The sequence below is a fragment of the Eublepharis macularius genome, chromosome 5, assembly GCF_028583425.1.
Source record: "Eublepharis macularius isolate TG4126 chromosome 5, MPM_Emac_v1.0, whole genome shotgun sequence".
In the NCBI taxonomy this organism is placed as follows: Eukaryota; Metazoa; Chordata; class Lepidosauria; order Squamata; family Eublepharidae; genus Eublepharis; species Eublepharis macularius.
The window spans coordinates 135,322,941-135,345,702 of NC_072794.1; the positions used below are offsets into that span (position 1 = coordinate 135,322,941).

At 42.0% G+C, this 22,762-nt stretch overlaps 1 protein-coding gene across 1 annotated transcript in view; it reads right to left on the minus strand.

The window, feature by feature from the left end:
• Positions 1-22,762, minus strand: part of AHCY (adenosylhomocysteinase) — a 50,996-nt gene that overhangs the window by 17,361 nt on the left and 10,873 nt on the right. The window contains exons 5-8 of the mRNA XM_054980910.1: positions 13,231-13,343; positions 6,376-6,583; positions 5,418-5,505; positions 4,071-4,188 (exon numbers count right to left, since the gene is read on the minus strand). Of these exons, the coding sequence (XP_054836885.1) occupies positions 4,071-4,188; positions 5,418-5,505; positions 6,376-6,583; positions 13,231-13,343 (527 nt within the window). The remainder of the gene's footprint in view (positions 1-4,070; positions 4,189-5,417; positions 5,506-6,375; positions 6,584-13,230; positions 13,344-22,762) is intronic.

A 22,762-nucleotide genomic window follows, 5' to 3' on the forward strand; every position in this document is an offset into this window, starting at 1 on the left:
CCCCCGGGTGTCTTCTCTCAACTTGTAACCGCTTTGCAGCTCCGTGGTTGGAAGGAAGACCTGCTGATAAAGGTAAGCTGGGCTTCCATTCGGGTTTCCAGGGCGACAGAAGGACCGCAGACAGAGTTCAGGTATTCCCCCGGCTCCGTTGCCAGGGGAATTGATTGCTGGCGCCTGAGTGTCTGCCTTCTCGAACTGCAGCCAAACACACCAAACCAGGCTTTTACCAACCACTGGTGCGTTGGCCGTGGCCGATAGCGAACCGCCGGATCGCGTTCGCGCCATTGCCATTTTCGTGGGTTTTTGAAGTTCGTAATGTGGTTCTTGCCCATCTCTATACATGATATATTAATGGAGCAATGGGAAAATATGTGAACAAGAGGGCTGAAATTTACATTAAGCTCCATTATTAAAGACATTTTTTTACAAAAGGATGTATCATTGGTATATGACTCCTGAAAAATTGGTTAGAATGTATAAGGGGGCGTCAAATGTATGTTGGATATGCGCTAAACAAGAAGGGACATTTTTCATACGTGGTGGACATGTAAGAAACCAAAGAGGTTTTGGTCGTAGATACAATCATCGATGCAGAAGATTTAAACTTCAGCTGAAACCAGAGACTCTGCTGTTGGGAATAATGGACAGCCAGTTGGAAAAAAGTTTTAGAACACTGTTTTTATACTTTATTACAGCAGCAAGAGTACTTTATGAACAAAAGTGGAAAACTACAACATTGCCTACAGTGGAGGAATGGTTGACAAAAGTTTTGGAGTTTGCATTAATGGCAAAACTTACTGGATTAATTAGAGAAAGGACATTAGTTAACTTCTTGACTGAATGGAAACCATTAATAGACTTTTTGCATGAAATGGGTAACAAGGATTTATTGACATCTGGATTTATGGATTAAGAAACATGAACAATAGAAAAAAGAGGGTTTTTGTGACTAACTTAGGCTCTAGAAATGATATATACTTCTTGCAGAGAAAATCAGAACTCAACTTGTAATGTAATTTAGGGGGTTTCTGTTTTCTTTTTTTTCCTCTTAATTTTATAGATATATGTATTGTTAGTGTGTCATGTTTAGAATTGTGTGTTTTTTTCTTATTCTCTATGTTTATTGTTTATTATGTTATGGTGTATAGTTTATAGTTTAAATAAAGAAAATGCAAACTAAATTATGCTTTGCACAGCACTGGAAGAAAAAAAAGCAAGCTTAATTCCTAAATGGACTAACAAATCCAAGAACACTGCTGTAGTGTTATAGTGGACAGAACACTGGAGTAGAATCTGAAAGACCCAGGTCCCAAATCCCCACACTGGCATGGAAATTCACTGGGTAACTTTGGGCAAGTCATTCTTCTGCCGTTTAACCTTCTTCACGGGTTAAAACAAAAGATGACAGAACCCTGTGTGCCATCCTGTGTTCCCCAGCAAAAAGCTTGAATTAAAAATGCAACAAATGCCTTGTTGAAACCTCTCCTTCCAAATTTGCACATCCTGTACATACAGAAGCAATGCTAAACAGTTGGCCACAACTGTGATGCAGCAGTTAAAATATGATGCACACAATACCCACTGTTGCTTATTTTGTCCCTTGTGCAAATGGTGCAGTTGCACATTTGCCATCAACATGCAAGATAGGAATTCACACGGAACAGGCTCTGGACAGCTTCCAGGATCAAGGAAGCGCTTCCTTGGTCACAAGACATTGCTGGGTTTTCCTATTCTTCCCCTTTCAAGTGGGCAGCACAAAGAGCAAAGCAGGAATTCAGCAGAGAAAAGTCAGTGGGTGAAATCAGCTTTTATCATTAATGCAATGCAGGGTACAAGAGAAGGAATAATAGCAGCATGCGTGCACTCTACCATTCTGATCAGCAAAGCTTAATGTCATAGCAGAGATGAGACTGAATCAGCTACTTCCTAGATCACAGCTCATTATCTTTGCCACTGCATAAGCTCTGCGGAAAGCAAACTCTACGAACCCCATAATTATGCAGTCTTGGATTTCAAAATGGATGCCGTCATGTGATTGGAACAGGATAAAGATAGCACTATCCTACCAGAACAGATTTTTTTTTATCTTACTGAAGTCTCAGAAATTGCAAAACGTGTAATTGCTTTTCCCGTACAAAATCAGGGAAAAAACCTACTGCATGTCTATTTATGACCCTTCAAATGCTCACAAGTTCACTATATAAACCTTTTTATTAAAAAGTTTTTATAATTTTTTAAATTTAATGTCTAATTTAGAATCTGCATAACTTTTATACTATGCACTTTCTTTTCTTTAAATAATTTTTTTTAAAGTTCACTATATAAAATTTACCTGCTCCTTAAAAGTAGGAACAGATTGCTTCACTCATTATAGCAGATAAGATTTTTGAAAACTAATAGTCCCTGCTGGCAATAAATAAATCAATAAATAAAAAGCCAACAACCTAAAAGAAGACTGAAAGCAGTTTGAAAAGATATTTTTAAGTGAATAAGGCCTAGGAGGAGCGGGGGGAACTCACAGCCTGATCCCATCAAAGTACACTCTGTTCTTAGGAATTCTATGGTGCTGGTTCCAATCAGATATTGTTACCCTCTGATTACTCATGATTGTTGACACTGAACACCAGGGTTTTAAAAGTGGTAGGGCGGTTTCTAACGTTAGGGGTAGGAGCTGTTCCTGATGTGTTTTTATTTTTATCAAGTTCTCAGCAGCTGGTTAGTGCTGTTTGACTTGGGGAAAAGTCCTACATATTCACTTCAAAAAACTATGACAAGGTGTCTCTGAAAGGCTCCAGGCTTGCAGCCACCTATAAGCAAATGAAAACTAGTAGCTTTTCCCATTGGGAAAGGACAAGTTAGAAGAAATGCAGGTTCACTCCATAAAACGCAAAGGCTTTTGCCGTGACAGGATAGAGTAACCATGCCTGTGAATCTGCTAAAAAAAGCAAGACAACCGAGAACAACTACAACAAAACAGAATTGTTTGCCAGGCTGGTTTCAGACAGATAATACAAGCCAGGCAAGCACTCTCAACAGGCATCTGTTCCATTTCTGAATAAGTTAGACCATGTCTAAAATGCAAAGAGCTAAAAACATTTAACTGAAGGTGTGAGGATTAACAAGTTTAGCTATGCTGCTGCAGGGCTTGATTTGCACCGTTTAGTGTTTTAGTCTGTGCCAAGAACAATAAATAAAGGCTTTGATGGTTGCTATCCCCCCCCCTGAAAAGGCTTATTCACTCGCACCATCTGGTCAGGCGACTGGTCCTTCAAGCTGGGAATTCTGGTTTCTCACAGCAACCTCTTCTCAAAAAGAAAAGGAGTGGGGACACCTCTTCCAGAAAAGAAAACATTAAACCAAGAAGAGGGGGATTTCAAGGAAAAGTCAGAGATTCAGGTTTTACAAAAACTGCTAGCCACATGCAAGCACTCAAGCTGCCAGAGCTTCAACAACTGAAAAAGGGTGTCTTGCTTCTTCCAGTAGGACTGCAATTATGCAGCTAAAAGAGAAATTAATAGGAATTTCAAACCTCAGTCCATTCATTTTTATGCAAGAAAAAATTTGTTTACCCCGTGATCTGCTGATTCGAATTTCTAAAAAGAGTTGTTTCTATTAACATCACTTACCTCAAAGATGATTTAGTTTGTGTAATTACTTTCCAGAACTATAGCCAGAAATTTTTACTACTCCCTCCTATGGTAGCCACCTTCTAATCTGAAGAAGCAGACCATAATTTTATGAGCCTGATTCTGCACTGCACTTCTTCTATCCTCCAGGTCATATGGGTGCAGGAAAAGGAACCACCAGTTCACTATGACAGGGCAGTGCCAGTCCCCAATTATACAGGCTGCTAGACACTTTGGGACATGCACAGCACAGCACCCTTCTCTTTACTCTTCCCTTGATAAGGAAAGAGTAGGTGCAAGACATCCCTCTGCAATGTCCACAGATACATAAAGATGTAGACCCATCATCTCTTATGGTGGGCAGTCACCCTCTTCTATGACTTGGTCCTCCTAAGAACCAATTTTTCGACATTAGAACAAAGATCACAGCTCAAGATGACTCACCTGAGGTTTAATGTTCACAGTTTCCACTGCATTTTCATTCAGCCACTTCACATCGAGTTCCACATCAAAATGCCCAATGTTACATACAATGGAATCATCTTTCATCTGCTCAAAATGCCTAGAATGAAATTTTAAAAGCTCTTTTTCAGGAACAGCAATTCATTTTATCCTACAGTCAAAGAACTAGGACTATTTTCCTGAAGAACGCTACAGTTGGGGTAGAGCTATAACTCACCCACTCCAATTAGCAGCTTCACTGTAACTTAATATCCCATTATGAGGCTGAAATATACTGTGTCATGCAGAGTAAACCCATATATATGGGATCTGCGCATATATATAGTCCATTATTCCCAACACAATATTACTCAAAAACCTGTGCATTAGTGGTACTGGGAAGATGAGGTTACGTTCACCCTCACACATCATAGCAGTTTCTAACCTCCTTCCATGATCTATTCACTCAAGCTGTCTTTGTTGCCAATGCCTGTCCCAATTATATGTTTTCGGTCATGGATGGAAACCAGTAAAACCTTCAGGTTCTTTCTAGTTCAAGGCTCAGCTATAAATATATTTAAACTCAATAAACAGTAAGCTTGAAATCCTACTTGGGCCAAATTTGTCCCAAATGCCACCAGTCACTGATGATTAGGTTAAGAAATATCTGTTCTACAAGTTCCTGTTTTATAACTGAATGGATTTCATGAGACATGCTGCTCGCTCAGTCACCTGATCAATGCTTCTTTTTTATTAATAAGGGCAATGGCTTCATAACTGCCTCAGGAATTACACTAGATCAAGATGGGTAGCCGTGTTAGTCTGTCTATAGCAGTAGACAAGATCAAGAGTCCAGTAGCACCTATAAAACTCACAAAACTTGAGCTTTTATGAGTCACAGCTCACTTCTTCAGATACTGTGATTCATGAAAGCTCATACTTACCAAAAATGTTGTTAGTCTTATAGGTGCTACTAGACTCTTGCTCTTTTCTACTGTATTTTTAGGGGTGCAAGAGGAGAAGAGGGACTGGGATGCAGTTCTTAATGCTACATTCTGGAATAACTTCTGTGACTTAAAGGGTTCTGGAAAGATATATGTAAAAAAATTAAAGCCAGCACAGATCACATTATTTTCATACACAATACAGTGCTTGAAATGTATTCCTCTGAGGCCAGCTGTTGAGAATGGCAAATACTTAAACCATTCGCAGTGACATACATCACTGAAAGGCCATTTAAAAAGTTACTCTCAGTGAAATCACTTCCACAATTCCTTTGCACATCTCTCTGACATAACACACATATGGAGAATGGCACGCAGCTTAAAACTTTTCAAAGGTATTCAGTACCTTCCCTGTATGATATCTGTACATCCAGTAGTGGTAACAAAAATGTTGCCTTCTTTGCAGGCCTCTTCCATTGTCGTAACTTCATAACCTGAATGGGTAAAGAAAATGTGCAACAGATAATTCCCTTCATTCATGGGTCTTTCCAGACCTTATGCTTCTGCTCGCTCGCGCTCGCTCTCTTGCGCTCACTCTCTCGCGCTCTCTCTCTCGCGCTCGCTCTCTCGCGCTCGCTCTCTCTTGCGCGCTCGCTCTCTCTCTGTCTCTCGCGCGCTCTCTCTCTGTCTCTCTCTCTCTCTCACTCACACTCACACACACACACACACACACACACACACACAGAGAGAGAGAGAGAGAGAGAGTGTAAGAGTGTGTATCACACAACCTATATGATTATGTTGCTAACACTGCATCGGTTCAGATTTATCCTGTGTTTCAGGCTCTATTTATTTAGATATTTATACACTATTTCATGAAGTGCTTTATTGCCTTTCACTGTCACAAGGCAGACACCTCAAGGCAAACTCATGCCTGCTCTTCTATAAATTCTTGAATATATACTGCACCCTTCTTCCAATTGGGGTCACACCATTTTATCTCAACAACCCTGTAAGGTATGCTAAGCTGAGACAGTGCCACACAAAATCTCAGCATGAATGCTTATAAAACTTTTGAAGGCAAGGGTGGAATCTGTGTTCAACACATCTCAGAAACCAATTCTCTTTCAGTACTTGCAGAGCACCTTTTTTCCACTTTGTTCCTATGTACTACGGATTAAAGACAGGGATTCCAGGACCTAATATCCTGGGTGTGTTTTGGCTGCAGATCTAGTCCGAGCCTTCTCTTTCAACCCTCATCATAGTGCTTGAAGGAAATTCAGAGGCATGCAAAGTGTACACCTTCCTGTCTCTCCAGCAAGCTCCCTAGAACCACCTAGCAAATGTAGTCTTCCACTTCTCACCTTCCATGGCTGCTTGCAGAGCATTGATGGGATCAATTTCTGTGATGATGACCCTGGCACCAAAGTTTCTCAGGGCTTGAGCGCAGCCCTTGCCAACATCGCCATAACCTGCCACAATGGCCACTTTCCCAGCAATCATGACATCTGTAGCACGCTTAATGCCATCAATAAGCGATTCTCTGCAGCCATAAAGGTTATCAAACTTACTCTAGGGAGGAAAACAAGAATTTAGAGAAAAGTAAAACAATGTCTTTAAATAGTTTATATTTTGAGTATCTCTTGAAAGACAAAAACTCTGCCAGTAGCATAAGGGTTCAATCCAACCAGATTTTCTGCAGATGAGAAAGGAAGGGGGGATCCAAATTTGACCATGCTGGGGATTATGGGACCTGCCTGGACAAAAGCCACATGGGACAGGGGCTGTAGAAAGGAGGGGAAGTAAGTGAGATTTAATGAAAAAGTTGGCCTGATCCAACTCTAAATTCCTAATTCCCGTCGTCAAAAGCTTTCTGTTAGTTAATATCATGTTACATTCCTAATTTAAAAAAAAAACAGAAGTGTCCAAATTTATCTGGCAAGGGAAAACACCAAGAATCAAACTGAAAACACTCCAGGATCTGAAAGAGAATGCCAGTTTTGCTTTACCGGACTGGAAAATATATTATAAAGCATGTTCCTTAGTGTGGATGAGTGGATTCTTCTAGAAAATCAAAGACTTTTGGCACTAGAAGGACATGACTTACAGTTAGGATGGCACGCATTTCTATGGTATGGAAAAGCTAACGGGCACAAGTATTTTAAGAACCGTCTGATTAGAAAATCCCTTTTAACAGTATGGGAAAGAACTGTACTGCTAATCTACTCTAAAATTCCACAATGGGTATCACTTCTAGAAGTGTTCTCACAGCCAAATGTATTTTCTTTAGACAGGACTATTAGATATAAAGACCTTCTAGATGATAAAGGAATATTAAAAACAAAAGAGGAATTACAGAGACAAGGCATTAATTTAGATTGGTGGTCAAGGGCCCAGATAGAATCCAGATACAATAAAGATAAAAAATTGGGTTTCCACTTAGAACAAAATGCTTTTGAAAAACTGTTATGTGATTCTGATGAAAAACTGATAAAAGATGCATGTATTTTTAATGCAAATGAGGAAGAAAAATGAGGGGGTAGAAGAATGTAAGACTAAATGGACACAATTTAGGCTATAGCATTGATTTGATGCAATGGAATAAAATATGGAAAGTGAATGTTAAAATAACTAAGTTAGTGGCATTTAAAGAGAATTTATATAAGATGTTTTATAGATGGTACTTAACACCGGATAGACTTGCCAAAATGTATAAAAATAAAAATATGTCAAATAATTACTGAAAATGTGGGAAACATACAGGAACATTTTATCATATGTGGTGGACTTGTATTGTAATTTGCTACTAATAATCACAGTTAAATGATTGGTAAGGTGAAATGTGTAAATAAATAGAATGCTGATTCAAGCAGTCTGTTTGACTTTTTTTACTGTCTCCTTTCTACCCCTCCTTTCCCCTGCCCCCGCTGCTATGAGAAAACCAATAAAATATCTATAAAAAATAAAAAAACAGAAGTTATTCAAACCCTAGATACCTTCTTGGAACTACTCACACTTTCCAAAGGAAGAACACCTTACAATTTAATTTTTCGTATACAAATTAATTTATGCCTTATAAAAGCCTGGTTCAATGCTATACTATGATGTTAGCCTGGACCCAAGAAAATGAGGGTCTCAGGGCAAGGAAGAAAAGTCACTTTCTCAGTACCAATTTCCAACGGTCTAAGTAGGCAAGCCTTTAACCGTTACATTCCAACCAAAGCATGGAATTCAATATGAAGTTGGCTGAATTTAAATTAGCCTTAATTAATTTGTTTCTGAAGAACAGGGTGAACTTGAACAAAAAGTCTTGCTCTGCAAATTAACCACACTCATTTGGCCTCATATTCAAGTTCACAGGATTGGTGCCAAGCAAGCAGGGGGGGAAACGACAGCATTCTAACACCACTGTAAGCTTTCATCTCAGACTATAGAAATTACCCTTTGACAGAAGGTGAGTAGAAGGAACACTCAGGTTGAATTTAAGGCTCCTGCTGCAATATGAACAGACAGTGGAGACCATGACAGCATATAGAATCCTCAAGCCAGCCCCCCCCAAATTTGAATTTTGTGTTTTGATACTAGACACCAGTTTTCCCCAGCGTTATCTGCATCTGGGTACTTTTGCAATTTTGAGAAAGGGTAGTGGTTGTCCACCACAAAACGGCTGCTACGGGCAGCGATCATAGAACTTCGGGGACAGCTATATCCAAATAGGTGCTCCCTGCTGAACAAATGGTGCTGCCTCCTGGGCTCTTCTGAAGCATCTCCTGCTCCAATGAGGTAAAAGAAAGCTTGGCTCTTTGCTTTGGAGAAGAAGCTAATGGGCACCATGGCATTCACAGGCACCACACTGGGGAATCACTGCTGTTCACACACCAGTTTTCTGTCACAATCTCATATTGCCACAGGAGACAATACTTGCAGGGAGACACGGAGGAACAAATCTTGATTTATTGTCGAAGGCTTTCACGGCCGGAGAACGATGGTTGTTGGGGGTTTTCCGGGCTGTATTGCCGTGGTCTTGGCATTGTAGTTCCTGACGTTTCGCCAGCAGCTGTGGCTGGCATCTTCAGAGGTGTAGCACCAAAAGACAGAGATCTCTCAGTGTCACAGTGTGGAAAAGATGTAGGTCATTTGTATCTACTCAGGAGGGGTGGGGTTGAGCTGAGTCATTCTGTAAGAGTTTCCCAGGGTGTGGAATGCTAATGGCGGGAGGCTTCACTGTAACCTGAGGAGGTTCTTTTGCATATGGATTGGTGCTTGATGTGCTAATCTTCTCTGCAGGGCTATTGTCGGGTGTGGAGTGTTTTGTTGGCCTGGTGTTTTTCAGAACTGGAGCCCATGCTCTGTTCATTCTTAAGGTTTCTTCTTTCCTGTTGAAGTTTTGCTTATGCTTGTGAATTTCAATGGCTTCCCTGTGCAGTCTGACAAAGTAGTTGGAAGTGTTGTCCAGTATTTTGGTGTCCTGGAATAAGATACTGTGCCCTGTTTGAGTTAGGCTATGTTCAGCCACTGCTGATTTTTCAGGCTGTCCAAGTCTGCAGTGTCTTTCATGTTCTTTTATTCTTGTCTGGATGCTACGCTTTGTGGTCCCGATGTAAACTTGTCCACAGCTGCAGGGTATACGGTATACTCCTGCAGAGGTGAGGGGGTCTCTGCTGTCTTTTGCTGATCGTAGCATCTGTTGTATTTTTCGGGTGGGTCTGAATACTGCTTGAAGGTTATGCTTTTCCATAAGCTTTCCCATCTGATCAGTAATTCCTTTGATATATGGCAAAAACACTTTTCCTGTAGGTGACTGTTTTTCCTTGGTTGTTTGATTCATCCTGGGTTTGATTGCTCTTCGGATTTCATTTCTGGAGTAGCCATTTGCCTGAAGTGCGTGGTTTAGATGATTAATTTCCTCATTGAGAAAGCACGGCTCACATATCCGTCTTGCACGATCCACTAATGTTTTCATTATGCCTCTTTTCTGTCGGGGGTGGTGATTGGAGTTTTTGTGTAAGTACCGATCAGTGTGAGTTGGTTTCCTGTAGACCTTGTGACCTAACTGAAAGTTTGCTTTGCGGATGACCAAGGTATCCAGGAATGAGAGTTTTCCCTCACTTTCTTTCTCCATTGTGAATTGTATGTTCAGGTGGATGTTGTTGAGATGATTCAAAAACTCCCTCAATTCTTCCTCCCCATGGCTCCAAATGATGAATGTATCATCCACAAACCGGAACCATACACTAGGTTTGTGGGGTGCTGATTCTAGAGCTGTTTTTTCAAAATGTTCCATGTAGAAGTTTGCTATAACTGGGCTGAGTGGGCTCCCCATGGCCACCCCATCCATCTGTTCATAGAATTCGTTGTCCCATTGGAAGTAACTGGTTGTCAGACAATGATGGAATAAGGCTGTTACATCCTCTGGGAAAATCTGATTAATCAGTGCAATAGTGTCTTTTACTGGAACCTTGGTAAACAGGGATACAACATCAAAACTGACAAGTATGTCTTGTGGATTGAGTTTCAGAGAACTGATTTTGTTGATGAAATCTGCTGAATCTTTGATGTAAGACGAGGTTTTCCCGATGTGGTCCTGCAGGAGATCTGCCAGATGTCTAGCTAATTCATATGTCGGTGAACCAATGGCACTCACAATGGGTCGGAGTGGGACTGAATCTTTATGTATTTTGGGGAGTCCATATAGTCTAGGTGGCTGTGCTTCAGTCTTGCATAGTTTTCTGTGCGTGTCGGGATGTAGTGAGGAATTCTTGATCAGCGCATTTGTTAGCCTGGTGATTTTGCAAGTGGGATCTCGTTTTAGTTTTTTGTAGGTGGAGGGGTCCAGGAGTTCCTTAATCTTCTTTTTGTATTCCTCCGTTTTCATGATCACTGTAGCATTGCCTTTATCAGCTGGTAGAATGATGATGTCTGGATCTGCATTGAGGGTCTTGATGGCATTTCTCTCCTTGCGTGTTATATTGCTGGTGGGAAGCTTTGCCTTTCGTAGAATCCTGGCTGTCTCTCCTCTTATTTCCTCAGCTTCCTCTTCAGGTAGATGACGGATGGCAGCTTCTACATTTGCAATGATGTCTTCCACAGGAATTCTGGTGGGGGTGACTGCAAAGTTTCCTCCCTTTGCCAAGATGGAGGTTTCTTCTGGTGAGAGTTGACGGTCTGTCAGATTGATGACAATGCGTGCATTGTCGAGCATTGGGCTTGTCTGTCTTTTTTCCTGTAGTTTGTTAAACTTCTGCTTCTGTCTGGATGTGTGGTTGGTAAACACTTGTTCCATCTTCCTGTAGGTGAGATTATCGACCTTGTCCCAATCCTGACTTCTCATTTTATGGCTGGTGTTGATATGCAAGCAAAATAGCTCCTTGTCTGTGGCAGCAAGTTCTCTGCGGGTAGTGTGGATTCTCTCACGTAAGAGGGCCTGTTCTAGACGGTCATAAATGCGGTTCGCCTGTGTGGTTTTGAAGATTCTTTTAGTTGTGAGAAAAGATGGAATGGTTCTTGTGTCCCTGCAGCGTAGAAGAAAGGTCAAAGAACAGAGTAGATGTGCTTTCTTGTTCCGAAGTGTTTCCAATCTTCGGGTCTGTTGGAATGTTTCCTCCCCGTAGAGGTGTTCGATGTATTGTCGAAGGCTTTCACGGCCGGAGAACGATGGTTGTTGGTTATTGCACTGATTAATCAGATGGTTGTTGGTTATTGCACTGATTAATCAGATTTTCCCAGAGGATGTAACAGCCTTATTCCATCATTGTCTGACAACCAGTTACTTCCAATGGGACAACGAATTCTATGAACAGATGGATGGGGTGGCCATGGGGAGCCCACTCAGCCCAGTTATAGCAAACTTCTACATGGAACATTTTGAAAAAACAGCTCTAGAATCAGCACCCCACAAACCCAGTGTATGGTTCCGGTTTGTGGATGATACATTCATCATTTGGAGCCATGGGGAGGAAGAATTGAGGGAGTTTTTGAATCATCTCAACAACATCCACCTGAACATACAATTCACAATGGAGAAAGAAAGTGAGGGAAAACTCTCATTCCTGGATACCTTGGTCATCCGCAAAGCAAACTTTCAGTTAGGTCACAAGGTCTACAGGAAACCAACTCACACTGATCGGTACTTACACAAAAACTCCAATCACCACCCCCGACAGAAAAGAGGCATAATGAAAACATTAGTGGATCGTGCAAGACGGATATGTGAGCCGTGCTTTCTCAATGAGGAAATTAATCATCTAAACCACGCACTTCAGGCAAATGGCTACTCCAGAAATGAAATCCGAAGAGCAATCAAACCCAGGATGAATCAAACAACCAAGGAAAAACAGTCACCTACAGGAAAAGTGTTTTTGCCATATATCAAAGGAATTACTGATCAGATGGGAAAGCTTATGGAAAAGCATAACCTTCAAGCAGTATTCAGACCCACCCGAAAAATACAACAGATGCTACGATCAGCAAAAGACAGCAGAGACCCCCTCACCTCTGCAGGAGTATACCGTATACCCTGCAGCTGTGGACAAGTTTACATCGGGACCACAAAGCGTAGCATCCAGACAAGAATAAAAGAACATGAAAGACACTGCAGACTTGGACAGCCTGAAAAATCAGCAGTGGCTGAACATAGCCTAACTCAAACAGGGCACAGTATCTTATTCCAGGACACCAAAATACTGGACAACACTTCCAACTACTTTGTCAGACTGCACAGGGAAGCCATTGAAATTCACAAGCATAAGCAAAACTTCAACAGGAAAGAAGAAACCTTAAGAATGAACAGAGCATGGGCTCCAGTTCTGAAAAACACCAGGCCAACAAAACACTCCACACCCGACAATAGCCCTGCAGAGAAGATTAGCACATCAAGCACCAATCCATATGCAAAAGAACCTCCTCAGGTTACAGTGAAGCCTCCCGCCATTAGCATTCCACACCCTGGGAAACTCTTACAGAATGACTCAGCTCAACCCCACCCCTCCTGAGTAGATACAAATGACCTACATCTTTTCCACACTGTGACACTGAGAGATCTCTGTCTTTTGGTGCTACACCTCTGAAGATGCCAGCCACAGCTGCTGGCGAAACGTCAGGAACTACAATGCCAAGACCACGGCAATACAGCCCGGAAAACCCCCAACAACCATCAAATCTTGATTTATTAGGAAGACAACTAGCTGGAGAGGGGGGAGGAAGAATTTTGGATGCCTTACCTTGGTGACAGAGTCGTTAACATTGATGGCTGGCAACTTCAGAGTCCCATTGGCCTGCATTTTATAGAGGTTATGGACCCCAGTAGTAGTCTCCTCAGAGACTCCTTTGATTCCTGCAAGAAGGAATTGAACAGATCTAACATGTGACACGTCATAACCACAAACCCCAAAATTTAATGCAAATATGCCTAAGTAAGTTCCTTTAGAAAAATTCCTTGGGAAGGTGAAGACCAGATTACTTTTTCACATTCGATAAAACCTAAAGTATTTCCATTTGTTTCTGAGTGTTCCTTTCAGTGCAAGCCTTTTAAATAAAGAACTTTCCAAGTATGAAGTTCATGAGCAGAAAAATTCCACGGGAGCCTACAAGGGAGGGAAGTAGCAGGGAAAACAACCAACAACGTTAGCTAAGAACTTGAACCACACCTTCCTCATCCACATCCAATAGACGTGGTGACTGGCAAACAAAAAGTGCTTAAGTTGACTGAAAAAGTACCCATCAGACACTGGGGATATGAAGACAGTGTCAGGGATGCTGGGAATGATTAATATGAGAGAAGAAGGGATCCATGGAGACAGACAAGCCAAGAGATTGGTTTTCATATGTTCGGGATAGATATGGGTGGTGAAACATGGACCTGGAGATGATTTTTTTTTTAATCAGTGGGCCTGTAGCCCAGCAGCAGCCCAGCACCTGCACTGCCAAGGTGATACAATCCTTGTACAGGGACTCTAATCATCTTGTAAAGAAAGGCATTAATCTAAATTTACCTGAAATATGAACATTGCATAACTTACCATGACAAAGACAGAAAACATGGGAGTCATATTGAAAAAGAGCACTACAAAGCTCACTGCACACCACAGCATGTGCAGATGGAAGAGGCATGAATTACTGCCAGTTCCACGGATGCACCCAAGCACGTTTTCAAGTCTGTGAACGAAAATTTATGGGACCCATTTTAACAAGAACACCTTCTGCTGACGGAATAGCCACAGAGCAGTTTTCCAGACAGACCTTAAGTGCAATTTACTTCTCACATTTACAGTTATATCATTGGAATAATTTTAGAGGCTTCCCATCATGCTTCTCCTAATTTATGGGATAAAAGTTGGGAATGTATATTGCCATCACCATTCACTTTATAGTGCTCTTCTTTCACAATAGCAACCATTTCTCTGCTTATGAGTTATAATATCTAGCCTCATATGTAGGAATCAGCAGAAAGGAAGGAGTATTAACATAGGAATCCCATGGAGTGAAGCTAGAAGAGGAGAGAGTTTAGCTTGCACCAGAGGTTTCACACTCCCCAGGCATCTGGTTTCCTACTGCAACAAAAATGAATCATCAAAACATTATTAAATTTCCACTGGAAAAAAAAACTGAAACATTTTATATGGAGATAATGAGTAGCACCCAATGAACTGTGAGGAGGGCTTTCAATAGAGAACTTTCATGCTTTCCTCTTCTGCTATAAACCATTACACCCTCCTTCCTGAAATGTTCTCCCTACCCACTCACCGGAGTTGATAGGCCCTCCAGGAATAACACTGGGTGAAACATGGGAGTCTGCCGTGGAAGATGGTCAAAAAATGGCAAAAAAAAGGTCACGCTCCTCCTTCCACTGTTGAAAGACCCACTAGATGGATACAACCCTATGATTTCTTTTCAAGCAGTACCAAATCAAAACATAAGGGGCTGTTAAAAAAGTGTGATTTATGTGATCATAGGAAGATATCTGAATCCTGAAAGCTGCCTTATACAGACAGACTTGTTGGTCCCCCATCTCTATGCCCTTCTCAGAGGGGACAGCAGCTCAGCAGGCAAAGAAAGGTCTTTCTCAAGTGCCTGCTGTCTGGGACCCTTTAACAAAAAGCCAGGGATTGAACACAAACCATTCTGTATGCAAAGCATATGTTCTACCACCAAATCACAACTTCTAGGTTAATTACACTAGGAACTACAACACAGTCTGAGGTCTAAGCTGACATGTTGGGCAGTATACGAAATATTTGGGGCAGTGGGCCTTGCTGTAGGTTTCATAGTTAGACATAATTTTCCTCTGGCGGTAACATATGCCATTACAGATCATGACATTCCAGAGCATGCACAAACCCCTGGATCAGTGGAAGTGATCATTAGCAGCAGTAGTGATTGCCTTGAGCTTGGACAGGAGGGAAAACAGCTGGTATTATTCTGGTGGTGGTGACTAAGCAAAGGGGAGCTGGGCAAAAAAATCAATCCACCTTCTTATGGATACATGGAACAACTGTTGATGTCACAATAGCTCCATTATATGTATGCTACTGCAGAGAACCTGTGACCCCTGGGAAGACCCCAGAAGACCCCACAACACACACACACACACAGAGCGTTAAGGAAACAAAAGACAAAATGTGATTTCATTTCTGCACTCATCATGTCCCGTGTACAGATATTAAAGCTGCAAAGGGCTATGGGAAATAACAATAGACCCATTTTCCAGAATCACCTAACTCTACCACATGGATGAAAGTTTGATCTTTACAATATCAACAAACACTTCTAGAGTTTGTATAGGAAGAGGCTGTGGCTAATCAGTTAAAGATCAGGGAGACCCTGCAGAGCCTCTGTCAGCCTGAGTAGACAATGGTATAGCATTTTTTAAATGTTGGGCTTTTTTAAAGCATAAAGCTAACTGAGAGACCCTACTGACAACAAAAAGGACCAAACTCTAGGGTTAACCTCATAACCTTGGGAATGTTGCATATTTTCCCATGTAGTTTATAAAAGCTCTACCTGTCAAATAGCACAAAACTTCACAAAAATCTGAAAGAACACTTTTTAAGATCAATAATTCAAAGGTGTCATAAAATCAGTAAGTCTTACCCCAAGATGGGACAGAGACGAGTGGTGCTACTGTAGCACTACTGTTCAACAACAATTGTAGCAGTTGCAATAGAGAGTTAAGTCTAATGCAAATAGCCAAAATCAAAGACCTAAATGGCATTAACCACTGATATACGGTCTTTTTATTAACTGCATGCTACAGGAGCGGCAGTGTCTCTAGACGTTATGCACATAATGGTGTGATGGCACCATTAATCTTCAAGGAAAATAGGGTCATATCACTTCCAAGGGCACTTTCCTCCTCTGTAAATTATCTGGGAAAGGTGGAGCCAGTACAAAGCTGGAACTTACAAGCCTTTGAAGGTTTGTTTTTTTTAATGCTCTCTGGGCATTCTATGGTCTGAGGTAGTATCATAAGGCTTCTCAAGATAGAAAGATCGACACCAGATATTCTTGTCTGAAGGCAGCTTCATAAATCTGCTTCCAGTCAAACCACATTAAGTCTTGTCCAATGTTTACAGAAACCACACTGAATGTTTACTAGTAAATTGTTATATTCAAGGACACAGACCAAGCAAGCATTAACGGAGAGCACCAAAATCTTGCAAACACAGTGCATCAATATAAGGGGGCAAGTATGCCAGATTCCTGAGGTCAGATCCAGATTTCAAAACAGGTCTAGTGCTAGCAGCCTGTGACAAATCTGACCTGTTCTTGCCAGAGCCAGTTACAGAAGACTCATAACAGTTTAACTAGCATTTGGTAATGGAGATTATCTCCTACAGCTATGTTGCCAGATGAGTGTAATGCCATGCATAATTCCAGAAGCGAAAAGGGCAGATTGTTTATCCTGTTGGTAAGTTTATCATGAAATCGGTTATCTTAAACATGCAAAACCTCTGTCAGATAATTAGGAGAGCTGAAAACACATTCAAGCTCCACAACGGGCCAGGGTGGTGTAGTAGATAGTGTGTCTGACTACAATCCGGGAGACCCAGGTTTGTGTCCCTCCTCTGCTATGGAAGTTTGCTAGCAGATCTTAGGCCAGTATCTCAACTTAATATACATCACAAGGTTGCTCTAGGAAAGAATGATGTAAACCACCTCTCTTTCCCCACTGGCATACACAAAGTAAATAAAATAAATGAAATCAGCAATAGTTTCCAAGTCCATAACTTTATGTCCTCGTTTATAGAAGATGAGCATCAGAAGAGACATGCTACACATATCTCATGGGTAGAGAATTTGTGAGAACAGCCTACATGCTTACTACAAAGTAAAGCAACCCTATAGAAGTAGGATTACAAAGATGAAGCAAAAACAAAAGGGAGAAAAGAGTACGTGTAGAATTGCCAATGAAAATAAAATAAATCTTCCTTATTAAAGGAAATGAATTTTATAAATTACCCACCCACACACACACTTCATTTTTGTCTGTAGAATAATGTCAGAATTTATGATGAAGGAATGCATAGGTGCAATGGTGTAAATTCAGCATTAAAAAGAAAAATTGAGAAAAGAGTGGTAGGGCACAATCCAAAAAGAGCAAGAGCACAGAGCTATAAGACTAAATGCAGGAAAGTTTGCTTCCTTCCCTCTACCAAAAGGGAATATATATTGGGGGCCAAGATGTGGGGCCAAGAAACAGAGGAAATCTATTGCTTTTGTAACCTTTCTGAGAGCTTTTCAGAGGCTACTGTCCAGTCACAGTTAGAAATGAAATGCTAGATGGATCTACAAACAGATGTAGCTCTTGTGATGCCCACTTTCACACAATTAGACCTAGAAGTAACGCGCCATGTGGGAACAAATCACAGTAATGGTTGTTGGGGGTTTTCCGGGCTGTCTTGCCGTGGTCTTGGCATTGTAGTTCCTGACGTTTCGCCAGCAGCTGTGGCTGGCATCTTCAGAGGTGTAGCACCAAAAGACAGAGATCTCTCAGTGTCACAGTGTGGAAAAGATGTAGGTCATTTGTATCTACTCAGGAGGGGTGGGGTTGAGCTGAGTCATTCTGTAAGAGTTTCCCAGGGTGTGGAATGCTAATGGCGGGAGGCTTCACTGTATCCTGAGGCGGTTCTTTTGCATATGGATTGGTGCTTGATGTGCTAATCTTCTCTGCAGGGCTATTGTCGGGTGTGGAGTGTTTTGTTGGCCTGGTGTTTTTCAGAACTGGAGCCCATGCTCTGTTCATTCTTAAGGTTTCTTCTTTCCTGTTGAAGTTTTGCTTATGCTTGTGAATTTCAATGGCTTCCCTGTGCAGTCTGACAAAGTAGTTGGAAGTGTTGTCCAGTATTTTGGTGTCCTGGAATAAGATACTGTGCCCTGTTTGAGTTAGGCTATGTTCAGCCACTGCTGATTTTTCAGGCTGTCCAAGTCTGCAGTGTCTGCAGAACATGAAAGACACTTTCCTTTCCTTTCCTTCCTTTCCTTCAACAGGAAAGAAGAAACCTTAAGAATGAACAGAGCATGGGCTCCAGTTCTGAAAAACACCAGGCCAACAAAACACTCCACACCCGACAATAGCCCTGCAGAGAAGATTAGCACATCAAGCACCAATCCATATGCAAAAGAACCGCCTCAGGATACAGTGAAGCCTCCCGCCATTAGCATTCCACACCCTGGGAAACTCTTACAGAATGACTCAGCTCAACCCCACCCCTCCTGAGTAGATACAAATGACCTACATCTTTTCCACACTGTGACACTGAGAGATCTCTGTCTTTTGGTGCTACACCTCTGAAGATGCCAGCCACAGCTGCTGGCGAAACGTCAGGAACTACAATGCCAAGACCACGGCAAGACAGCCCGGAAAACCCCCAACAACCATCGTTCTCCGGCCGTGAAAGCCTTCGACAATACATCAAATCACAGTAAGTTGTATGGCTCATACCACATGCAACTCTTAGTACTAGACATTTTTTTAAAAAATGTCTGGATATAGCTTGATAAGTATGGCTTATGGAATGGAAATTTTTGCCCAATTTATTAATCAATCCCCAACCCATGTCCCTCTTCAGCTGAAACAAATGCTGCATAGCATTATCTTTGCAGTTGATTTTGTTTTGCTGCCCTTAAGAAATGTATCTTTCAGTACAGTAGAAAGTGCAATATCCCCCTCTAGTGGGCCTTTTATAACACTTTTCAATAAGGCTGACTGGATAACCCAGGCTAGCCTGCTTATCAGTAATCTCTCTATGGGAGATGCAATGGCAGCCAGGAAAGGCAGTTTAAAAAGACAGAACCACCAGCAGGGCAAAGGCTTTGCTATACACTGGAGCTGTGCGAAGGGGCTGTGAAATGTCAGAAGGGAAACTTCAGCCCATTTTATCCTCTCCTGGTCCAAGCTCATCTCTGGAAGGCAGTTCCAGCCCATTTCCATTCCTCACTGCCCTCTAATTGCGATCCCACAGAATTTTAAACTGGAGAGGCGAAATTCACAGAGCCTTCTGAGAGGCAGAGATGAAATTAACAAATCCTCTGAGGAGTGATCTCCGCTGGCTCTGCTTTTTAAATTACACTTCCTGGCTAACAATGCATCTCCCTACACTTGATGAACACATGCCAAGGCATCTCATACAGAGACTTCAGATCTCAGAGGCCCAGCAGGGTCAGCATTGGTTAGTAATTCAATAGGAAACCACCAAGTCAGATCACAGTTGCCAGGCAATGGCAAAATACATCTGTTAGTCTCTTGCCTTGAAAACCCCACTGGAGTTGCCATAAATTGGCTACAGCTTAATGATACTTTCCACCACTACCACGGAATTTCATATCCTATCTACATTGGCACACTCTCTTAAAAGACCCCTCTTTCTGTTTGAAATTGTAATTATTCTTGAAGTGTGCATTCCACAAACATGGCTTACACCATCCTTCAAGAATACCAATTGTTGGTTCCCTGTTTATCATGCCCCTCACTCCCCACTGCATTAAAACTTGCCAGTTGTTAATTATACATATATACGTATGGGACGTTAACAAGCCTGTGTTTCTGGCAAGGAAAAAATTCAATGGGAAGGACTGCAAGTGATCTCACTGGTGTGTTTGAAATCTCCTGCTTCTTAATAAACACAAAATCCATATAGTAAAAATCCGACATGCCTACAGTCTCTGCTACTTAAGCAGTTATATGTGTGGTTAAGGGCACCTCTGATTTATGGAGCCAGTTAAAATTATCCATAAAGCATCTAGCAAATTGCACCAGAAAGACTATTCTATGGCAGGGCCTTCTCCCACTTCACAAGTGCAGAAACTGAGTGATATTAGCTTCCTAAGAATCATAGATTCATAGGGTTGAAAGGGACCTCTGGGGTCATCCAGCCAACCACCACACAACGCAGGAAATTCACCACCACCATCACCACCCCAACTGCCCCAGTGACCCCTGCTCCATGCCCAGAAGATGGCAAAACACCTCCAGGATCCCTAGCCAAACTGGCCTGTGGAAAATTGCTACCTGGCCCCAGAATGGCGACCGGCATTATCCTGGGCATGTAAGAAGGACCACGAGAACTAACCACTGATGTAACCCATTCTGCCCTCCTCTTCATGATCTGCCCAGGTTCATAGAATCAGCATTGCTGTCAGATGGCCATCTAGCCTCTGCTTAAAAACCTCCAAAGGAGAGCCCAACACCTCCCAAGGAAGCCTGTTCCACTGAGGGACCACTCTAACTGTCAGGAAGTTCTTCCTAATCAAAGCTTCATTTTTATTATGGCGTGAAGAGAGATCTGAATGTATGGGCATAGTGCTTGGTGGGGTCTGAACGTATGAAGGCTTCAGTGCTCTGCACAGCTTTTTGTTCTTCCACAACATTAGCAGAAGTGGAGTTATGCAGCATAAATACATGAGAATTTGCTTAACTTGCAAAATGCATACAGGTTGTCCCACAATAGAAGGGAAATCAGCAGAAATCACTACCCTTAAGGGGGAGACCCTTAAGTCTTTGGAACTGACTGATTGGCTCTAAGCCAGACTAGAGTTTAAACTATATGAAAATCACAAGTGCTTTGCTAGTTTTGTCAATTTTTTTAACGAGGTATTGCTCATAGGACAGATAAGTATGGAGATTATATTTTTATGATGCAGAGGCATCAAGACTTGATTGAGCCACATATTGGAGTGTGCAATGAGCATCTCAGTTTTCATTCATTTCATGCAAAGTCTTTCTTCTGTTGACAATAAGATCTGGAATATCCTGCTCATAGGGGGAAAGCTCTTGCATAAAAAAGGCTCAAGGGAGCTGTGCAATCACTGAACTAATCCACAAAGAACAAGTCTGAGAAAACTCACCTTCCCAACAAAGCAGAAGCAAAGGTAGCCTTCCTTTCCTTTCCTTGGTATTTAGCCCGCCCTCCCTGCAAGCGGGCTCTTCCTCCTAAGAATACCTCCCTCAGCCCTGCAACAGCCCTGCCCTCCCTCTACCAACAGTGCTTTGAGTCCAAAGCAAAAATAAAAACCTCTTTGAAAATATCATTCTTCTCAGACATGAATCTGAATTCATAAACAGGCTTGGTGGGTTAGCTGCCTTGGTGGCCTTTTGAGGGCAGAAATGCGGGGTAAAAACATTCCATGATATCAATTTACTAGCTGCCTTATTTATGATAAGCGTACAATTACAGAATAAACAGCACTTATTCTGTAGGACTCATGTTGAACCAACAACAAAAAATCCAAAATATAAACTCTGAATTCATAAGTGGAAAAACTTTGTACCTGATTTTTTTCCTCCATCATTCAGAAGCAGATTCGATGTTTTCCACTTAATGAAGCACTTACACCAAGACAAAAGGGGGGGAAATCCACCAGTTCCTCCTCCTTTTGCAGAACCCTGTTTCACCTGCCCTCATGCTGGTCCCAGGGGCCAACAAACTCCAGGGAACACAGCAGACTGTAGTGGGAGGGGAACATAGGAATGTTTACTTCTAGAAACCCTGTTCCCTTTGCACTTGATAGGATCCAGCCTTTATTATTTATGCCACCATATGCCCTTCTCTTGCAACTGGGTTGGAGGGCAGAGCATCTAATTAAAAGCCCCAGAGTTCTGCCTGAAGGTTTAGGATGACATATAGAATCATAGGGTTGGAAGGGACCTCTAGGGTCATCTAGTCCAATCCCCTCCACAATGCAGGAAATTCACAACTACCCCCCCCTACTGCCCCAGTAACCCCTGCTCCATGACCAGAAGATGGCCAAACACCATCAGGATCCCTAGCCAAACTGGCCTGTGGAAAATTGCTACCTGGCCCAAGGTGGCGACCGGCATTATCCTGGGCATGTAAGAAGGACCACGAGAACTAAACACTGATGTAACCCATTCTGCCCTCCCCCTCATGATCTGCCCAAGTTCACAGAATCAGCATTGCTGTCAGATGACCTCCAAAGAAGGAGAGCCCACCACCTCCCAAGGAATCCTGTTCAACTGAGGGACCGCTCTGTCAGGAAGTTTGATTTAATTTCAAGCCATTGGTTCTGGTCCGAGCTTCTGAGGCAGTGGAAAACAACTCTGCGCCATCTGCTATATGACATATTAATTACAAGACAGAAAAACATCTACGTCTCAACTTGTCACAAGACATTCTCAACACACATTATACTTACCAGATATCATTGCAAAAAAGAGTTCTCATCACCACCTTTTTTATACCCTCCTCCCCTCCACCACATACAAGCAACACCTCCAGGAAGAAGCCCAGATACGCA